This window comes from Octopus bimaculoides, chromosome 2 (assembly GCF_001194135.2).
Source record: "Octopus bimaculoides isolate UCB-OBI-ISO-001 chromosome 2, ASM119413v2, whole genome shotgun sequence".
NCBI classification, from domain to species: domain Eukaryota; kingdom Metazoa; phylum Mollusca; class Cephalopoda; order Octopoda; family Octopodidae; genus Octopus; species Octopus bimaculoides.
This window is the reverse complement of record NC_068982.1, coordinates 77,085,305-77,106,807: the sequence shown is the minus strand read 5'-3', so window position 1 is coordinate 77,106,807 and position 21,503 is coordinate 77,085,305. Positions and strand designations below refer to the sequence as shown.

The 21,503-nt window shown below is 36.4% G+C and overlaps 1 protein-coding gene across 4 annotated transcripts in view; it reads right to left on the bottom strand.

The window, feature by feature from the left end:
- Positions 1–11,585: 11,585 nt before the first annotated feature.
- LOC106869691 (MOB kinase activator 1B) overlaps positions 11,586–21,503 on the bottom strand; it is a 76,373-nt gene continuing 66,455 nt past the window's right edge. For all 4 annotated transcript variants that reach the window (XM_014915526.2, XM_014915528.2, XM_014915523.2 and 1 more), the window contains 3 exons: positions 20,585–20,751; positions 15,433–15,660; positions 11,586–13,439 (listed from right to left, as the gene is read on the bottom strand). In XM_014915526.2, coding sequence (XP_014771012.1) covers positions 13,198–13,439; positions 15,433–15,660; positions 20,585–20,751 — 637 coding nt within the window. In that variant the 3' untranslated portion in view covers positions 11,586–13,197. The remainder of the gene's footprint in view (positions 13,440–15,432; positions 15,661–20,584; positions 20,752–21,503) is intronic.

Sequence of the window (21,503 nt, the reverse complement as noted above, 5' to 3'; positions counted from 1 at the left end):
GAGGCTGCACCAGTCTCCAATTTGATCTGGCAAGGTTTCTACAGCTGGATGCCCTTCCCAACACCAAGAGAGTGTAGTGGGTACTTTTTATGTGCTACCAGCATGGGAGCCAGTTAGGTGGCACTGGCAATGATCATGTTTGGATGGTGCTTTTTATGTGCCACCAGCATGGGACTAGTCAGGCGGCACTGGCATTGGTCATGCTCAAATGGAACTTTTTACGTGCCAGTTAGGGAGCACTGGTACCGACCATGACTACGATTTCACTTGGCTCCACAGGTCTTCTCAAGCACAGTATATTGCCCAATGATTGAAGGGTACTTTTAAACGGGTCAGTTATGTGACACTGGCATCGGCCACAGCTACGATCTCACTTGGCTTTCTGGGTCGTCTAAGCACAGCATATCTCCAAAGGTCTCAGTCACTTGTCATTGCTTTTGTGAGGCCCAACATTTGAAGATCGTGCTTCACCATCTCATCCCATGTCTTCCTGGGTCTACCTCTTCCACAGGTTACCTCCACTGTCAGCATGTGACACTTCTTCACACAGCTGTCCTCATCCATACGCAACACATGACCATACCAGTGCACTCGTCTCTCTTGCACACCACATCTGATGCTTCTTATGTCCAACTTTTCTCTTAGGGCGCTTACACTCTGTCATGTATACACATGTATTATATATGTAATGTGTGTTTGTCCCCACTATCACTTGACAACTAGTATTAGTTTGTTTACATTCCTATGACTTAGTGGTTCAGCAAAAGAGTCCAATAGAATAAGTACTAGACATAAAAAAATATATGTACTGGATTTAATTTAATTGACAAAACCCTTCATAGCAGAGCCCCTGCATAGCCACAGTCCAATGATTGAATAATGTAAAAGAAAGTGAGAAGGAAAGAATATCTCCACACTACATTTCCCAGTTTATCCTTTTTCTAAGATAGTAGGCTGTGGTTTGATGCTATTTCTAGCAGAACAAGCTACCATGTGAGAGCTGGTATCTCATTTGTTTCTTATATTTCTACTTGCTTACTTTTGTTGGCACACCTTTCTTTGAAAATCTCTCCTTACTGACAGAACCTCTGTGAGAAAATTTTCAAAACAGAACAAGATCATTTTGAGTCACCTAGTGGTGGTGTTGGTAGTTGTTCTTTTTAGTGTGGTGGTGATAATGATGGTGATGGTTGTGGTGGTGGTAGTGATGGAGTTCTCTCAATGTTCAAGGGTGCTGTGAATTTTTTTTGGTGGTGGTGGGGACTTTGTGGGGAGAGGGGCTTATCGAATATACAGGAGCCTCTCCTTGGTTATTCAACTCTAATCTGATGTACTAGTTGAACCCTCTTCCTCTCTTTTAAGTTCTGCACATTGATAAAGAAAAGAGTGATTCAGAAGAGGAACATGAGTGCTTGGCACTCTCTCATTGCTTACACAATGAGAAAATATGTTTTCCCTTATTTCAAAACCTATAATATTAACCTTTTAATCATTCAAATTACTCTGTCAAATACTTTTATTTATTTGCATTGTTTCGAGTTAATTACGCATTATGTCAGAGCTTTGAGATTTCGATGATGTGATTGCTTATCTTCAAATGACATTGTAGGGTATGTGTAAGATGTCAGTCTGGTCTGTTTAAACATAAAACAGGCAGAATATTTGGGCCAGATATGCTAAAGTGTTAATATAGGTATGTCATTGATTTTCTAGAACTTTTGATTCTAAAGCCTTTCAAGATTTCTGATTTTTCTGACCAAGGTTGATCACTTTGGTTAACACACTAAATTCAACACATATTAAATTTATTTAAATGATTAAATGAAATACATTTATCTGTACATTAGTATAAATGTAAATTATTGTGGATTATAAGAGGTTTTCAGGCCATCAGTGCCCAGAAAGTTGGTGTTGTACCTGTATGTGCATGTACAATCATATTTAACCAGTTTGTGTACAGTCAGACATATGAAGACCTTTCACTGCCGAAATAGTCTTGGGAAAAATTTCTACTCTTAGACTTTGTATGTGAAAATATCATTCAACTAGGAATGACATCATTGGATTATAGAACAATTGCATTTCTGTGTCAATACACTTCATCAGCTACAAATACTGAACCAGTCTTTCACAGTCCTGTAAGAATGATATGATGACCTTTTTCATAACCTAATGATGTATTTTCACACATAGTATCTATGAGGACAATTTTCTTCTGAGACTATTTCCATAGCAAAAGGTCTTCCTATGTCTGGGTATAAATGAGTGTTAAATATGATTACACAGACATATATTTCATTCAAAGCTGTTTCATATACTGCTAGTTAGTATTAATTTCTTAGACTAATGTCAATTATTATAAGGATGAGGGGCAGAATTACAACTCAAGTTAGAGTTACAGCTTTTATTTATGATACTGTAGTGACAAAAGATAAAAAAAAAATCCAGCCCCAGCCTGATGAAATTTTAATTCAGGCTCTGGAGCAATAAACTTATATTGCATGGTGCTTAGTTTGGTATGATACTAGCTTAGTCACACCCATTACCATTTGTAATCATTATCATGGTTTTAATGTTCACTTTTCCATTCTTACATGAGTAAGATGGAATTCATTGAGACAGATTTTCTAAGGTCAGGTGCAATTCCTGTTGCCAACTTTTATTTGTTTCCAGGCAAAGTAGTATATATATATATACTCTTAGAGTGTTTGGCATTAGGAAGGGCATCCAGCTGTAGAAACCATGCCAAATCAAACTGGAAGCTGGTGCAGCCCTCTGGCTTACCAGTTCCAGTCAAACTGTCTAACCCATGCCAGCATGGAAAGTGGATATTAAATGATCATGATGATGACATATATATATATGACAGGATTTGTAAAGTTTCTGTCTACCAAATTCATTGATAGAGCATTGGTGGGCCTGGTGCTATATCAGAAGTCATGTGCCAAAGGTGGCATGGAATGGGATGAGACCTCAAGACCATGTGGCTGGGAAGCAAACTATTTAACTACACAGTCACACAGTTACAAATGTATGTTTTTCTGTTTGGGAAGTTAACAGATAATAAAATATCATTCTACAAAATTAATCAATATATAGGAAAAAACAACTTTAAATTGATCTTTAAGCTTCAAAATGTCGAGGTTGGCCAAATGTCTGGTAGAAAATATCTTCCAAAATATATTATTATTATTATTATTATTAGTATTGGTATGTTGTGTTATTCTTAACATCAATAAATATAGAATCAACTGGAACAGAAAAATCAATTGATCATCATTATTCTAATGAGTAGCTACAGAATAAAGTGATTTTTACTTCACAATTTCAAGACTGGAAGATACTTGAGGTAGCAGAAATGTTAAATTGATCTTGGTTAGTTTTGATGATAAAGATTTACTTGTTTGTATTCCAGACATATGAAACCTTAAATGTAACCCTCAGGTAGAATCAGTGAAACACAGTAATTTTCAGTCACAAGGCAGTATTTTTCAGTCATAGGTACAAGCCATCCAGTAGGGTTTCGCACAGTTTCCGTTTATCCAGTTTCATTTACATTATATTTGATTTTTGTAGTCAGTTCAACATCTCATTGTTCAGAGTTCAAATATCTTTCGTCGCTCCTGAGGTTGATAAATACCTGTAATACACTGGGTCAATGTAATTAACAAAATTAAGTTAACTAAATCACTGGCGGTGATATAAATGACCTTAAAGAACCTTTAGGACTGTTGCTCCAGTATGGCCTCACTCCAATGACTGAAACTGGAAAAGAATATTAAAATGTAGTATTATTGTCTCATCCAAACAAATTTAGCACATTAAATATGGGATAGGTCACAATGTACAGTAAAAGTATCAGGTCATTAAGAATGAAAGGTCTGATTTTGAACTGAAAGTTTCTTTTACTTTACCTCAACAAAAAGCAATGCAGTTAATCAATGTAAGCACCTAAATTAACAACATAATTTTGCCATTTTATTGGTAGTTTATTTATGCCAGCAGCGAAGAATTCTGGAGAGCAAGAGGTGATGAAATTACAAAAGGCTGATTTTGCATTTTCTTCAGATTTGAAGTTTTTTCCTTGCAAAAAGTTGTCTAATGCCTGGAAATTGGTGCAAAGTCTGGTGAATACAGTGGATGACACAATCCAAAAAAGAATATTCACCAAAAATGCTAATGGTGTCTGTTTGGTGGTCCAGTGCTGGTGACATCCATTAACAGGTTCATGAGATCTGGTAAGTCAATTACAGCAGATATATACATCAACCAAATGAATGGAGACAGGCCAATTCTCTTGCAAGACAATACTCGACCATGCTGCACAAAGAATGCTACTCAAGTTACAGGAACTGAACTTGGAAGTATTCTGTCATCCACCCAAACACAAAACCTTTAAACCCTAACTTGAGCCATGTAACCACACACGTGCTTCTCTCACTTTTTTCTTCCCTCTGGGCCTTTCTTCTTTCTTTCTGATGAAGAGCCATACTCAAAACTTTATACTCCTGCTCTTTTTTCCATCTTATACTGACTATCAACCTAATACATTCTATGTGTACATCCTTTTGATTTTTATCATTCTTCAATTTTGAATTGCCTATAATAATATCATCATCATTTAATGTCTATTGTCCATGCTGGCATGGGTTGGACGGTTTGACTGGGCTGGCACACTAAAAGGCTGCACCACACTCCAGTCTGGTTTGGCATGGTTTTCTATGGCTGGATGCCCTTCCTAATGCCAACCACTCCCAAGAGTGTAAGGGTGGTTTTATGTGCATGACACCGGTATCTGTCATGGCTGTGTGGTAAGAAGCTTGGTTCCAGGTTCAGTCCCACTGCGTGGCACCTGGGCAAGTGTCTTCAACTATAACTTCAGGCTGACCAAAGCCTTGTGAGTGGATTTGGTAAACAGAAACTGAAAAGAAGCCTGTTGTGTGTGTGTATATATATGTGTGTGTGTGTGTGTGTGTCTTTGTGTCTGCGTTTGTCCCCACCATCAGCACTCAACAACCAGCGTGGGTGTGTTTACATCCCTGTAACTTATCAGTTCAGTAAAAGCGGACAATAGAATAAGTACTATGCTTTAAAAGAATAAGTCCTGGAATTGGTTTGTCCAAGTAAAACCCTGGAATTGGTTTGTCCAGTATGGCTGCAGTAAAATGATTGAAACAAGTAAAAAAAATTATGTATATATATATATATGGTTGAGAATTTTAATTTGCAACCATGTATTCTCAGGTTTGATCCTACCATACAAGCTCGCCAAGAAAACAATGTATCCTAACCGATGCCTGGTGAATGAAATTTGGTATAGACAGAAACGGTGCAGAAGCTTGTCATATGTGTGTATATGCCTGATATGATACAACATAATTAAAAGAAGATACTAGTGAATGAAACATTTATAGGTTAAGTTGATGCATTTTCCACGATGTTACATGAGAAGTAAAACCCAGATAATATTTCACCAAGTAAACATATGCATCATTATGATGACAAATACAGGTAGGTGTATTTGCTTATATTTGTAATTGTTTGCAATTTTTGGACTGCAGACAGTTAATGACCTTTTGTGCAACACTTGTTTATTCTGTATATTTTAAACACAGAATTTTTACATGTTTCTTGGATGAGCCAGAAGAAAATGAACAGCATTGTCTGCTTCCAGACTTAGACAACTTGCTACATAATGTTTATCGTTTCCTAAGCTCAGGTATCAATTTCATGGTATTTATAAAAGTATATATAAATGCAGTTACATATACATACATAGATGTATATGTATGTATATATTAATGCTTTATTTTTGCAAAATTATATATAAAAACAATTTAACCTTGTAGTATTCAGATTACTGTGTCAAATTTAATACTTACTAATTTGCATTGAATTAATCATGCATTATCCTGTAACTTTGAGATTTCTATGATGAGATTGTATATTTTTAGAATGACATTGTAGGGTAGGTGTAAGATGCCAGGTTCTGACAATTTGAACATTAAACAAGTAGAATATTTGGGCTGGTTTGAATACTAAAGGGTTAATATTAAATAAAAGGATCACACAATTCTTTTTAGTAGAGTATGTTTATTAAACTTTTACAAGTTAAAAGTTAAGTGTCTTCTTTAGACTGATGATGATGAGCAAACCAAAATTTCGAAGTCACTGTCAATCTTTTTCTTGCAAAAGTTAATACATACACATACATATATCTACATATGTATTTACATGTGCGGGTGGCACATAAAATACACCATTCGAGCATGGCCATTGCCTGTACCGCCTGACTGGCCTTCGTGCCGGTGGGACGTAAAAGCACCCACTACACTCTCAGAGTGGTTGGCGTTAGGAAGGGCATCCAGCTGTAGAAACTCTGCCAAATCAAATTGGAGCCTGGTGTAGCCATCTGGTTTCACCAGTCCTCAGTCAAATCGTCCAACCCATGCTAGCATGGAAAGTGGACGTTAAACGATGATGATGATGATAGGATGTTTGGTATACAGTAGAGACATTGTTGGTAAAATTTCATGTCTCAACTAAGTAATCCAGCTCTCATATGTATACAGCAATGAAAAAAAAACACAAGTTGTGTAGACCTTTGACTGTCTCAATTGAAATTCCATGCTGAGACCATAAACATACATCCTATTTTCTAAATGCATCACTGCCTTTCTTCATTTGGATGGAGCTTTCATCCTCAAGAATATTTGTCATGTTTAGTAGTTTAAAAACAAATTTATCCATAACCTGCAATTTCTGTCCATACACATTTGGCACAGATGCTGCAGGGAGCAACATGATTGCAGTCATCAGCATACAACAATTTGTGAATTAGTGATGAAAACAACAGCTTTGTTCTGACAGTCTTATATTCAACATCCCACTTATTGACATCTAATGTAGACCCTGTGTAAACAATCCTTAAAAGCCAGAGCAAAGTATAATACAAACGAAGTTGGTACTGGTATATCCCCTTGCTTAACATTTTACAACTAAAATTGGATCAAAGAGCTTATCATCCATGTTGACACATGCTTTTATTCCATCAAAATTAATCAGGACATTCAAATTTCCTCAGAATGTTCCACAAAGCATTTCTATTCTCAATATAAAAATCTTAGATCAACAGACTTGATACAGGTCCATCTTCTGCCCAATGCCATTTTCCTGTACTAATAGAAAAGATGTCTGTTGTTTTCCTGTCATTTCTGAAACTACACTGAGACCTAAGGAGAACCATACCAGTAATGTCTGTCTAGCATGATCCTACACAACACCTTACCTACAACAGATAGAGATTCTATGGTCATTTCAATAGTTCTGTCTCCCTTTACAGAGATATATCATTTAAGATATTCCCTTCCATTCAAACTTTTTGCGTTAATTTAGCTGTTGAATCAGGCTTTCACTTCCACATTTCAAGATCTCAGCACAGAGACCATCTGTCCCAGGAAATTTTCCACTATCTAGCTTTTTTTTTTTACATTTTCAACTTCTTCAATGGAAGGAATTTCTACCTTGTTCTTTTATGGGCATACAAGGAATCAAGCCAGTATGCTCATGATCAACCTGAGGTTTATCTAAAAGTTCGTTAAAGTGTTCTTACCACCTGACAAAAATATCTTTAGGGGGTCTCTGAGCAGTTCTTTGGAAGCCAGTACTCAGAGAAATAACAGATGATGATGGCCCATAAATTTCCCACAGCAAGCTATACAAAAGTTTTGTATTGTTGGAGTTAGATGCAGATTGTATCTGTTCCACTTTATTCCTCCACTAAATATCCTGTCATGACGCCTGTGCTGTACCTTACATTTCACCTCCCAGTACAAGGTTTCATTCTTATGAATTTCTGGTTCTCCACTGAGGACTTTCATAAATGCTACATTATTTTTCATTTAATAGTATCTGAATTTCATCATTTTCATTAAACCGATTTTGATGTTTTCTTCCCACATCTTTGCAAATGCCACAGATATTTTAAACCCCCCCCCCCAAGAGTCATAGAAATAAATGTTGTCCATTCTTTTCCCCAACACCTCCTTAATAACATCCTTTAATTTCTCTGGAATGTTTACAGCATTGGCTTTTATAACAAGCCTTCACCTTTGCATACATGCTTATAAACACAATCTCTAATCATGACATACTATTCTCACTCTAGTGCACTTACCTATACATTCACTTTTTTCTGCTCCTCTATCCTATTCTGTCTTAAGTATTCACATTGAACCTTGACCTCATATCTCTCTTTCCAGATGAGCAAGCCATGTATTTACCCCTTCAGCAAGACACCTGATTTTATCCCTCAATACTATACCTTACTCTGTTGAGGGGTCTTGTCTTGCAAGTACTTGTTGACTTCAGACCTGGTGACACACACACACACACACACACAAAAGCACTTGATATACTCTGAAATGGATAGCATTAGAAAGGACACCTAACTATAGAAACCATGCCAAAGTAGACACTGGAACTTGGGGCAGTTCTGTAGCATGTTTGTTTACATTGAACTGTCCAAGCCATGCCATCATGGAAAAAGTGACATCAAATAACTATATATATATATATATATATGTATTCTTTTACTGGTTTCAGCCAAAGAAATCAACCCCAGGACTTATTCTTTGTAAGCCTGGTACTTATTTTAGCAGTTCAGCAAAAGAAACAGGTAAGTTTCAGGGATGCAAACATACCAATATTGGTTGTCAAGCAATGGTAGGTGGGTTAACAAACACATACACATATATATATACGATGGGCTTTCAGTTTTTGTTTACCAAAACCACTCACAAGGATTTGGTTGGCTTGAGGTTATAGTAGAAGACACTTGCCCAAGGTACCATACAGTGGGACTGAAGCCAGAACCATGTAGTTGGGAAGCAAGCTTCCTACCACAGCCATACCTGCACACCCACACCCACACCCACACTATATATATATATATATATATATATAATGAAGGACAATGGAGTGAGCAAGTCTTTATCTCATTGATTTATAATTGTTTCATCAAAAATCAATCTCGTAAGCATTGCTTTATTATACAATAATATATGCAACCATTGCAGGGCAGACATAAAAAAATCAAAGATGAATTCTTCAGAATCATTGATAAGTTATTGTTTCAGATATTTTTCTTGTCTTGTCAACTCAAACCAGAATGTTTTTGTTCTGTTTGGCTTGCAATATGTAAATGTAACCATCTAAACACTTCCAACTTGATATAGGTATATATTATTGTGAACTCAAGTGTTCACAGCAAATAATTTTCATTTATGATTCTTCAGAATCAATCTTCAATTTTGTGTGACACCTCATGTATCAATAGTTGCATATAGTACTGCATAATATAGCAGTGCTTATGAGATCAATTTTTGAAGTAACAATTGTAGATCAATGAAATAAAGACTTGCTTAACCCATTTTTCTTGGTTATAATTATAGAAACTGGATATTTGCGGACCTTCAGGCATAAGAAACAATCTCCAGATTACTGTTTGATAGCTGGACCTGTGGAAGAGCTTAATAGGGTAAACTCCAGGGTTAACACCCAAATGAAATTACTATATATATTAAATATACACATACAATTGGTTTCCTTCAAGTTTTCATCTGCCTAATCCATTCACAAGGCTTTAGCAAAAGAAATTTGCTCAAGGTGCCACATGGTAGGACTGATCTTGAAATCATGTGGTTGGGAAGCAATCTACACTTCTGAATTTTACTTAGATTTTTTCTATGGCTGGATGTCTTTCCTGTGATGTCTGCTTCAAGAAACTCCATCTGCCCTATGCAAGCATGGAAAAGTAGATGTTATGACAATGATAATCACAGGTAAGAGGCTAAGCAGAAGAAACAGTTGTAAAACCCTTGCTTTTCAGTTCCAAGTTTGTGGAAAGCCACACCACCTTGATAGGATGAAAAAATTGTTAAAAGAAAACAGACAGTAAAATCATTACAATATCTAATATGTTCTGGCAGATTCAAATGTGAATATTTGCAAAACACTGCATTGTCTCAAAGACCCCCTTACACTGGTGAATGATGTTTGCTATAAATATACATCATCTAAAGTAAAGAGGTAATCTACAATGACATACACAAAGCAAAAACAACAATGGTCAGATATTTACATTTGAATCTTTCACAACACAATAAAGATAGATATTGTTATTGTTTGGATTTTTGCTGTTCTATATGCACCCATGAGTAATTTTCGGCTTAGCATACATCAGCATGCATCTGCAATTAATTTGTTGGTTAATTTCTATAAACAAAATGATTGCACAGTCTGGCAGGGTAGCTTTGACTGAGGAGAGACAAAGCAGTTGAAATACTAGTGTTTCAAAGTTCATTTACATTGGTGAATTAGGTGTATTATGGACACACATCAAAATAGAAGTGGTGTTCTCTGGTGGTGAAAAATACAGCAATCAGATATTCAAATTCGGATCTGTCAGAACATATTAAGAATGGGTATACTATTGTTTGTATTCTCGCTGTTTTGCATACATCCCATGAAATAAAATCTTTACCAAAAACTGCTCTTTATTTTTATTTTACAGATCAACAGCTGGATTTATAATTAGTACTACAGTAATCAAAATATATTCACGCCATAGTACTTCAACCTATTTAGTTTGTTTTCTGTTCATTTTTGGGTTAGACGAATACATACTGGAACATTGTTTTAAAGCTGAATGTCTCTGTCACTAATTTACTTGTTTTTCAAGTAAGGTTGTTTTCATTTCACTTGTTTTTGAAAGCACAGAACTACCAGACAATTTGTTAATGGAAATGTCAAGAAATATAACCAACCTTGGCCCAGTGATTTTCATATGAAGCACAGAATGTAAACATTTACAGAGAACATCATAATCATTTCAACATCCACTTTTCCATACCTGCATGGGTTGGATGGAATTTATTAAGATAGATTTCTCTATGGCCAGATACCCTTCCTGTTGCCAATCTTAACCTATTTCCAAGCAAGGTAATATTTTCTCATGGCCAGAGATGTTTTCATGGAAGATTAGAAATGAAGGACACTGCTTGTATGATAAGAATACCCATTTACAACAATCACACAATGTCAAGACAAGGAGATACAAACACACATGATGGGTTCACAGTCCCACTGCATGGCACCTTGGGCAAGTGTCTTCTCATATAGTTGCAAGTGGATTTGGTAGACAGAAACTTGTGTGTATGTGGCCCCTCTTCTCTTGACATTACATGTTGATTGTAAATAAGCACCATCAATACAAGTGAGGTTGTTCACTATCAGTCTTCCGTGAAAATCATGTCTGGCCATAAAGAAATATTACCTTGCTTGGAAACATCTGCTTCAACAAGTTCTGCTTGACCCATTGTAAACATGAAATGGATGTCAAAACAACGATGGTGATGATGAACTCTACAAATTTCATTATTTGCTAACAAGCAAGTGTGAAAGCTGAAATTTTAAAAAGTCACATGAAGCCATTCAACTGTAGCGATAACCTTACTCCATTCATTAACAATGTTTGCAGTTAGGTCACACTAAAAACTAAAACTCAAATTAGCTGATAAACCAAATTTTCCTGTATTGTGTTTTTATTTTGTTTTATTTTAGTATATTATTATTATTATTTGTTTTAGAAAACAATATTTTTGCCATCTCATCAAAAAAAAAAAAAATTAAAAAAGTCCAACACTCCTCTTTGAAACCCTAACTTTTTTCTTTCTTTTTTGCCTTTTTTTTTGTAAATTTGTTGAAATGTTAGCATAGATCTCTTAGAAATGTATGTTGTATTTATTCATTTTTATTTTCTCACAGTAGCTGTTGGTTTGCTTGGGGGCAGAACTGAAGTTTGTAGACAAAGCATGCAAACTCACTCTAGATTCCAAGCTTTAGAATGAGAATTCTATAATTCTTTGAGTTGATAAATAAAAAACAAAACAAAAAAATAAAAAAGCTGATAAACAAGAGAAATGATATACTAAAACAACTTCACCATTCTCTTGTTAGACATGTACATAGAAACAATCTTACACACACATACATACATACATACATACATACATACATACATATATATATATATATATATGACAGTGATGAACACTGAATTTGGTGGATAAATATTCTTTTTTGAAGATTAACAATTCTACTAATGGTTTCATGTAAAGCATTTTACAATTTTTCAAATGGTCGACCTAAGAATGTTGGTGATTGGTCTCCATGTTGGATGAGACTTTCTTCATGAAATCTTTGGTAGAATAATTAATCTACAAATAAAAAATAGTGTGCGTGTGTGTATATTATATATATATATATATATATATATATATAATACCTACACTGGCTTTCACAGTTTGCAATCTATATCTGGTTGCTGATAAATCTCGAAACAAACTCAAGATGAAAAAAATATTGAGATTGGATCAGATGTCTTGAAAGTTTCTAAAAACATAAAAACCCCAAAAAATAAAAAAACAAAACAGGAATGAAAAAAATCAAACCAAGACCCACACATATACATGTTAAGTAAACGGGAGAAAATTTCCTATTTAGAATTTTAAATATGTATTATAATTTAGAAAACAAAACTAAAACTTGGATCAAACAAAAAGAACAGAAAGCTGAAAATCTTATGAATTTTACACTTAATAAAAAAAATAAAAGGCATATAAATAAACATTTGCAGAAAAACTACAGGCTATGTCTGTTATTGAGAGATTAAAGCTAAATGGATATATGTGTGTGTGTGTGTGTGTGAGTGTTTATGTGCGTATTACAAAGAAAAAACTCGAGTTTTAGCACACAGCATAAGCAAAGAATTACACTGAATGCATCAGAGTTCCGTCACAATCTGTCAGTGTTTTTTTGGGGCCTATGTTGGCACCACTATTACCATTTCATTCTTTCCTCTTCAGGAACAGCAGTGTATATAAAGAATGCAATAAAAATAATCCCTTGCCCATGATAATCCCTTGCCTGCAATTTTTTTTTGTTTCAGTTTGAGTAAATCTGTTACCTCCAGAAGAAAAAAAAAATGTTCTCTAATTTATTTTTTTTGCTCAGTCTCACAGCTTAAAATCTGGAGGAAAGAATGGCATAAGTTTTGGTTTACGGGTGTAGCAACATGTTAAAAGTGTTTGTGCCAGTGTCTATGTTTGTGTTTGTATGCATGCATTTTAGTGGCGTTTATCTTTCTTTACTGGTTAGTTTGTCTATAAGTTCCTGCAGTGGAGCAAGTTCACGACGGTCTATCAAGTTAAATTCCTGGACAAAGAATATGAAGTGCTTGAACGATGTGTTTAAGTGGGCTTCTTCACTCAGCTGCACCACTTCCCTGAAATGTTGGTGATAAATATGTGCATACACTCGGAACAAGCGTTTCAGAATAGTTTTTGCTATTGACAAAAAATTCTTTGGGAATGGTACACCTGCAAGAAGAAGGAAAAAAGTCACATTAACAACAATCTATAAGAGGTTAAGTGACTTTTAGACTTTCGATTAACAGGACAAGGTTTCAAATTTCAGTTTAATGATGAAAACTATTTCAATTAATGGATTAAATGATTGGGATTATGAGTACCTTTTAAGTTATTGGTAATGTTAGTTTACACATTGAAGACAACTTTTAAATAAAATTTTTAAAAAATATATCATCACTTTTATTCTGCTACTCTTCAGCCTCATTGGTTACCCAAACTTAAACTATCTCCACCAACCCTGTCCAATCACTACAGTTGCCACCTACTATTCTCTGCTTCCCTTACTTATCCACTCAACATTTGTTCTTCATTCATTATTTTTACCCTCTACCCTCTCTCCATCTATCACTGTTCCAAACACTCTTACAACTTCAACTCATCCACACTCTCTGGTTCTTCTGTTTCCACTTCTACTCACCCCATATCTTAAGTGTTCACCCATCCACCACTATTTTTATCTCTTCCCGGGTCCACCCTGATTACTTTCACCCTCTCTTCTAAAATGTGGGTAGACATGTAGCTTCTTTACAAAAAAACTGTTCTGCTTTGGCTCCTTCCCTCATACTTTAACCCTTCATCTAGCATAAAGCTGCCTCTATCAGGGATTCATAGTTGTACAAGCTGCATGACAGTTTCACTAGTGTTGGTGGTGTGAAAAAAGTATACACTGTGAAGTGGTAGACCTAGCTTCCATGGCTGGATGCTCTCCCTAATGTCAAAGTGGAACATGATACAGTCCTTGGACTGGTTGAATCCTGTCAAAACCTCCAACATATATCAGCATGGAATATAGATGATAAATGATGTTTGCCCCTATAAGATTATGTCCATTCCCAAACAGTTGACAATCTTTGACTTATCATTTGTAACCCTCTATTTTCTCTTTCCCTAATATACCCCACCTCTCACTTTTAATTTGCTTGATGCACTTAACAAGGAAGCTCAACACCGTCACTTGACTTACTAAAAATAGCAGCTAAATCTACCTGAAATTGTCTGAAATAAAGAAAGAACATTGATAATGAAGTCTTAGATATATCCCCTACCAATCACCACCAAAGAATGGTTGTATCTGGAAAGACTGATTCTAGGTCTGCTGTTTCATGGTTGACCAGGGGTTATGCAACAGCACAAACCTCATACTAATCTTTGTTCAACACCTCTGTAACTATATATTTCCAACAATCTCTTCAACTTCTAACCCACAACATTATAAAAGAGCCTAAAAATGCTAAAGGCACTACAACACATCCTAGTAACAATTTAACATAAAATACAAAACATTACATGAGATTTTGATGCCTAATTTAAGTGAAAATAATTAGTGAATCATCATTATCATCAACACCATTGTTGTTTTAACACCTATTTTTTGCATGGTTGCATAGGATGGGTAGAGTTTAATGAGGTAGATTTTCTATAGTTCAAATCCCTTCCTGTTGCTACCTAACCTGTTTCCAAGCAAGGTAATATTTTCCCATGACTAGACATATTTTTCAAGAATGACATCACTTGTTGACAGTGATATTCATTTACAACAGGCATGTAATGTCAAGTAAATGCAAACAGAAAAAATGGGCTTCTTTCAGACTCACAAGGTTTTGGCCAGCTTGGGGCCATAGTAGAAGATACTTGCTCAAGGTGCCATGCAGGACTAAACCTGAAACCATGTGGTTGGAAAGCAAACTTCTTAACCACATATCCATGCCTGTGTCTTAATAAAATTAAAATGAAATAAATGAGGTATGTAAGGTCGTTTGTTGAACTAATTTATTTAGATCCATACAAGACATTTTTCATATGGTTATTAATTCTGGTCAGGTTCTCAAAGAGAAAGATTTTATTATTTTTTTACATCAAACATCATCATTTAATGTCCACCTTCCATGCTGGCATGGGTGGGAATAACAATTCTTATTGATAGAAGATGTAAATCATTTACCTATTTTAGATGGAAATAATGTTTCATCATCTAACTGGTCTTGTACCCAGGTCATCAGATAATCAATATATTTGGGGGCTGAGCACTTGATTGGTTTTTTCACAGTCTGACCATCAGCCCAGTGGTACTCGTATTTTGGCCCGGCGGACATTACTGCACAACTCTCTTCCGTGCAAAATTCTGTGATTGTTCCATATAGCATGTTAATTTGATTAAAGAAATCAACAGCTGAAATTTAAAAAGAAGCAAGAGTTAGAACTAAACATTTAAAACAATCACCATCATCATCATCATTCAACAAACATGTTCCATACTGGCGTACATTGGATGCTTTGAGATGGATCTGAAGACTGCTTCATGCTCCAATAGTTGCCTTGACATGGTTTCTATTGCTGAATATCTTTCTCAATGCCAACCACTTTACAGCATGTCACTATGCAGCCTGCAAGACTAAGACCCTCTTCAACTAAATGGGAATTACAATAGAGAATATGGCAGCTTTATGTAATGGGATGGTAAGGGGATAAAGTAGTGAAACATGGAGCCAGAAAACAACAGGTTTCTTGCAGCAGGGGGGAAGGGGAACTAGCTTCACAGTTACTCAAGATAGGAAGGGAGTAGAAATGAGTGGGGATAAAACAGGAAGTGCGAGAGGGTAGAGGTTGCAAGAGTGTATGGGAGTGTGAGAAATGGTTAGAAACAGAGAATGAGTAAGAGAGTAAGTATTGTGAAGAAAAAATGGTGAGGTATGATAAGCAAGCAGGGAAGTGTAGGTGACAACTGTAGAAATTGGGTAGGGTTGAGGGGTGAGCAGTGATACAGTGGGTGGGGTGGGGGAAGGAGATGATCGACAGTGGAAAAAAGAGGAACGGAGAGAGAAGAGCAGTTGAATAGTAATAATAATAATAATAGGAAAGGTTTTGAATTTTGGCATAAAGCCAGCAATTTAAGTTGATTACATGGACCTCATTTTTCAACTGATACTTATTTTATTGGGCCTCAAAGGATGAATAGCAAAAGTTGTTGGAACAAATGCCACTAAGCATTTTGTCTGACATTAACAACTCTGCCAGTAACAATAATGGTTTCAAATTTTGGCACAAACCCAGCAATTTTGGGGGAGGAGGATATGTTGATTACATCAACCCCAGCAGCATTTGAACTCAGAACAAAGCTGGAAGAAATGCTGCTAGGCATTTTGTCTTGCATAGTAATGATTCTGCCAGCTTGCTGCCTTAATAATAATGGTGGTGATGATACAGGAGACAGAGGGGAGGAAGAGCAGGAGATGTGGTTGTGTCGGTTAAAAAAACATATTACAAAATATTAATGTCAAGACGAAACCTTGCATTCCAAAGTTTGTGTGTGTGAGTGTGTGTGTGTGTGTGTGTGTAACGGAATCTCTTATCAAAGATGACGTATAAGTGTTCAGCTTTTGCTGAACGACCCACACAAATAATTTGTTTACAGTGATCAAATGTATGCACTACACATAAGCTTACTCCAAACTGATGTTGCCCAAACAGGTGCATGATGTACCACACATAAGGTATTGAAGTAACCCCAGAGCAAACAGAGATGAAGTGTTTTGCTGAAGAACACAATGTACCAACTGGGTCCATGATCATGAGTGCAACACCCAAACCACTATGCACTCTCATTATATATACACATACATATAGATATAAATAAAATGGGTGACTGATTCACAATTTTACAACCTAAAGGAAGAAATATATATGTCACTAGAGTGACAAAGGGCACTAATCAGCACCAGTATTGCTAGAAATAGGAATCAAAACAACTCAATAGCCATGGCAAGCATTATCTTAATGACTGACAATGGAGGCAAGCTCTCTACAGCAGCAGATATAGCCAGATCATCAATGATTTTGCATTTTAATGCTTATGCCCCTTAATGCTCATCAGTGGCTCTCACTGTGCCCAGAGTTAAACTCAGCTCGCCATGACAGTTTATAAGATTTCCGTTGAAATCATACACTGGTTTCATAAACAGTAAAAGTGAATATTATAAATAATATGGGTGGCCAATTCACAATTTTATAAGCTAAAGACAGAAATACATATGTTATTAAAGTGACAAAGGGCACTAATCAGCACCAGTATTGCTAGAAATAAGAGTCAAAGCTTATATATACACACAACTGATGCCCTGCTACCATTGTCCTCCATCTCTGTCCACCTCTCCCACCTACACAATATTTCCCTATTTTTGGATTTTCTTACAGGCTTATTATACTGCTGCTCTCCACCTTTCCTATACTTCTACTTATCACCTCCTCCTCGTCCTCCTTCCTGAGATAGTTCTTTTACTTTCACCTCCATACTGATATTTATCACTGACCACACCATTCATCCCATTTACCTCTATCCACCTTCTCTAACCATCTTTCACTCTTATTAACCTATCCACTTATCTTCACCTTCTTGTATCTTGACAAGTACACTGACAACTTGTCAGCAAAATCTTTGTTCCAGCTACTCAACCCACTCCAATATAATGTGAGTTAGCCATGCATCATACCTATTTCTCTATCATACCCTCTCAACACCTGGCATAAAGCCACCTTCCCTTCAACTACAATCCCACTTTATTGAGGAACTTTTTCCTTTTGCTTTGTCTTGCAAGTTACTTGGCGACCTCACTAGTGCCAGTGTCATGAGAAAAAGTAGCCAATACATCAGGGAAGGTGCATGACTCAGTGGTTAGAGTGTCAGGCTCACAATCATGAGATAGTGAAGTCTGTTCCTGGACTGGACTGGGCATGGCATTGTGTTCTTGAGCAAAACACTTTATTTCACATTACTGTAGAAATGAGTTGCAATGTCACTGGTGTCAAGCGGTATCAACCTTTGTTTTCCCCTTAGATAACATTGGTAGTGTTTAGAGATGAGGCTGGTAAGCATGGATGACTGTTGGCTTTCCATAAACAACCTTGCCTGGACTTGTGTCTCAGAGGGTAACTTTCTAGAAGCAATCCCATAATCATTTGTGACCGAAGGTGGTCTTTACACTTTACACCCTGTAAAGTGGTTGACATTAAGAAGGGCATCCAGCTGTAAAAATCCTACCAATGCAGATAGTGGAGCTCAATGCAGTCATGCAGCCCATCCTGCCAAATGGTCAAAACCATGTTAGCATGGAAAACTAATGTTAAACAATAATGATGTTAACACAAAAGAAGTTTCAATTAAAATTTTATTGCAAGTTTTATCTGCTTGTTTCTTATTTATGCCCCACTCCACTGAAAGGCAGCACTAAATCAAAACTATGTCACCTCAGCTCAGCTACATTTATCAGAAGTGAAACCCTGTGATATAAAAATGCTATGATTTAATATTTAAATATTTTAAAATTTGATGCCTGTTCAAAGTTATTATTCATCTATTTACTTAAATATTTACTAATATAGAAGGGAGTTCCTGTTGTTTTTACAGCTGAGAATCCCTTTCTCCCATTAATGGTTCATCCAAGGGGAGGGGGAGTGAGAGAGAGGAGGAAGATGAAAGATGGCGAGAGAAGAGAGAGACAGTTTTATTTAGGGAGCTAAAGTGTGTTTATATTGAACTACAAAAACATCATTGTAATCTGTCAAGTGAGACAAAAATCTACAGAAATATGTATTTTATAAAAATATGGTGTATGTGCATTCATCTATCTATATATATTGTTTCCAAAAAATAAAAACGTGCAGCTTCCTGTCTTTCAGCAGTCTGTTGCTTTGTGTGTGTGTTTAGATGCATGGTTAAGAAGTTTGCTTTCTGACTATATAGTCCTGGGTTTAGTCCCACTGCACAGTGTCTTGGGCACTATAGTCTTCTATTATAGCTCTGGGTCAACGAAAGTGGATTTAATAGATGGAAATGTAAAGAAGCCTGTTGCATATATCTATATCTATATATATATATATATAAACATGCATATTTATGTATGTATATATGTGCTGTTGTCTCAACAGGACATGGTAATTGTAAACGAGCATTTATTTATTTATTTATGCACCCTTTTAAAGCCTAGCCAGGCTCATGGGCCCCGTTTCCCAGCTTTTACGGCGCCCCCCCCCCAGCTGGACGGGACGCCAGTCCATCGCAGCATTACTCAAGAAACAGGAAGAAAGAGCGAGAGAAAGTTGGGGTGAAAGTGTACAACAGGGGTCGCCACTACCCCCTGCTAGAGCCTCGTGGAGCTTTAGGTGTTTTTGCTCAATAAACACACACAATGCCTGGTCTGGGAATCGAAGCTGCAATCCTCCAACCGCGAATCTGCTGCCCTAACCACTGGGCCATTGTGCCTCCACATAAACGAGCATTACCATTATAGAAAAGATGTTCATTTCCAGTCTTCTGCAGAAAGCCTATATATTTGGGAAGTTTTCTTTTTGCAACAAAATCTACTTTCACTCTCTGTATATATCTTATTTACACAAGGCTTTCAAAAAAATAATTTGTTCATTTTCAATTTCAAATAGGGATCTTGAAACTTCCTGTCTTGATAGATTGTCAAAAAAGATGCTGCACCTCGACTCTTTACATTCTCCAGGCTCTCAATTGTTATTGCTTGCTGTATAAAGTACAAACTAGACAGTAGAATAAAAAAAAAAAAAAAGGAATATGTAAATGGATCTTTCAAGAGGTGGTAGGTCAGCACCAAACGGATGAGATACATGTTTATCTAGAAAACATGCCAGCACATACATTTGTATATTTACTGATTATTTACTACTGTTCTTATATATAATCTGTGACGTGTAATCACAGGGGTGTGAGTTTGAGTCTCATAGCTGGCCACCAACATTTTTTTCTGCAAAATAGGGGTAGTTTATCCTGTTCAGGCTATATTATTAGCATTATCCTGCATATGAGAATTTAAAAAATCACTTCTTTAACATTCTAAGACATCTCAACACTTCTAAAGCAAACTTTGTTTGTTTGTTTACTTTCATCGTAATTTGAATATATATATATATATATATATATATATATATATATATAAATATATATATATATAGACAGAAAGAGATAGAATCAAGAGAATAATGTGGAGTGGCAGTAAAGACATGTACAAGACAAAACATTGAAATTAAAATGAGATAAGAAGCTGAGAAGAGTTATGTGGCTTGAGGCTACTTACTATTGACAGCAACCCATTCATTAAGGTCTTCCCCTTCAGGTAGCAGCACAGCCATACGCAAGTTGCCACTACCTAAAGTGGCAGCAGCATGTTTCATCAAATCATACTGATGTGTACCTTCTGGAATGTTCTTCTTTGGCTTGAAAGTTTTGTTGTTTCGACCTCCACTGGAATGAGAGAAAAACAATAACATTTACTGTACAGCTCACAAATTCCTCACTCCATCCCCATTGTCATCTGACTGAAGAAATGCAATATTACATCTCATTGTTGAATAGCAGATATAACATGGGGACCTATGACAATATGGCAGTTTAGCAACCATATGAATTACTTAGAATATCTACACTTACACAGCTGAAATCCAATCTACAAAATTATTCCATGAGGATCTGAAGGCTAGTTCTTCAGACCACCAGAACATTAGTCATGGTTACACCATGATGTTATCATGAATGAAGTCCACAAAGCCATCATGTTTTGGACCATACAATGCACTACGAGTTGCTAATAAAGATCACCTGAGCAGGAAGTGCAGAAAGAAAGAGAGCAAAAGGCTGTCAAAAAGGTTTATGAACTGATGGCATCAAAGAAAGGAGTGGAAACAAGAGCCTGATTGATTGTTTACATGCAGCACAACACAGAGGGAACTGGAGAGTCTTGGCAAGCCAACTCCTGGACATGACAAGCACCTGGCAGATGATGGTTTTATTATCATCATCATTTAACGTCTGCTTTCTATGATAGCATGGGTTGGACAATTTGACTGGGGACTGACGAACCAGATGGCTACACCAGACTCCAATCTGATCTGGCAGAGTTTTTACAGCTGGATGCCCTTCCTATTGCCAACCACTCCGAGAGTGTAGTGGGTGCTTTTTACGTGCCACCGGCAGAGGGCCAATCTGGCGGTACTGGC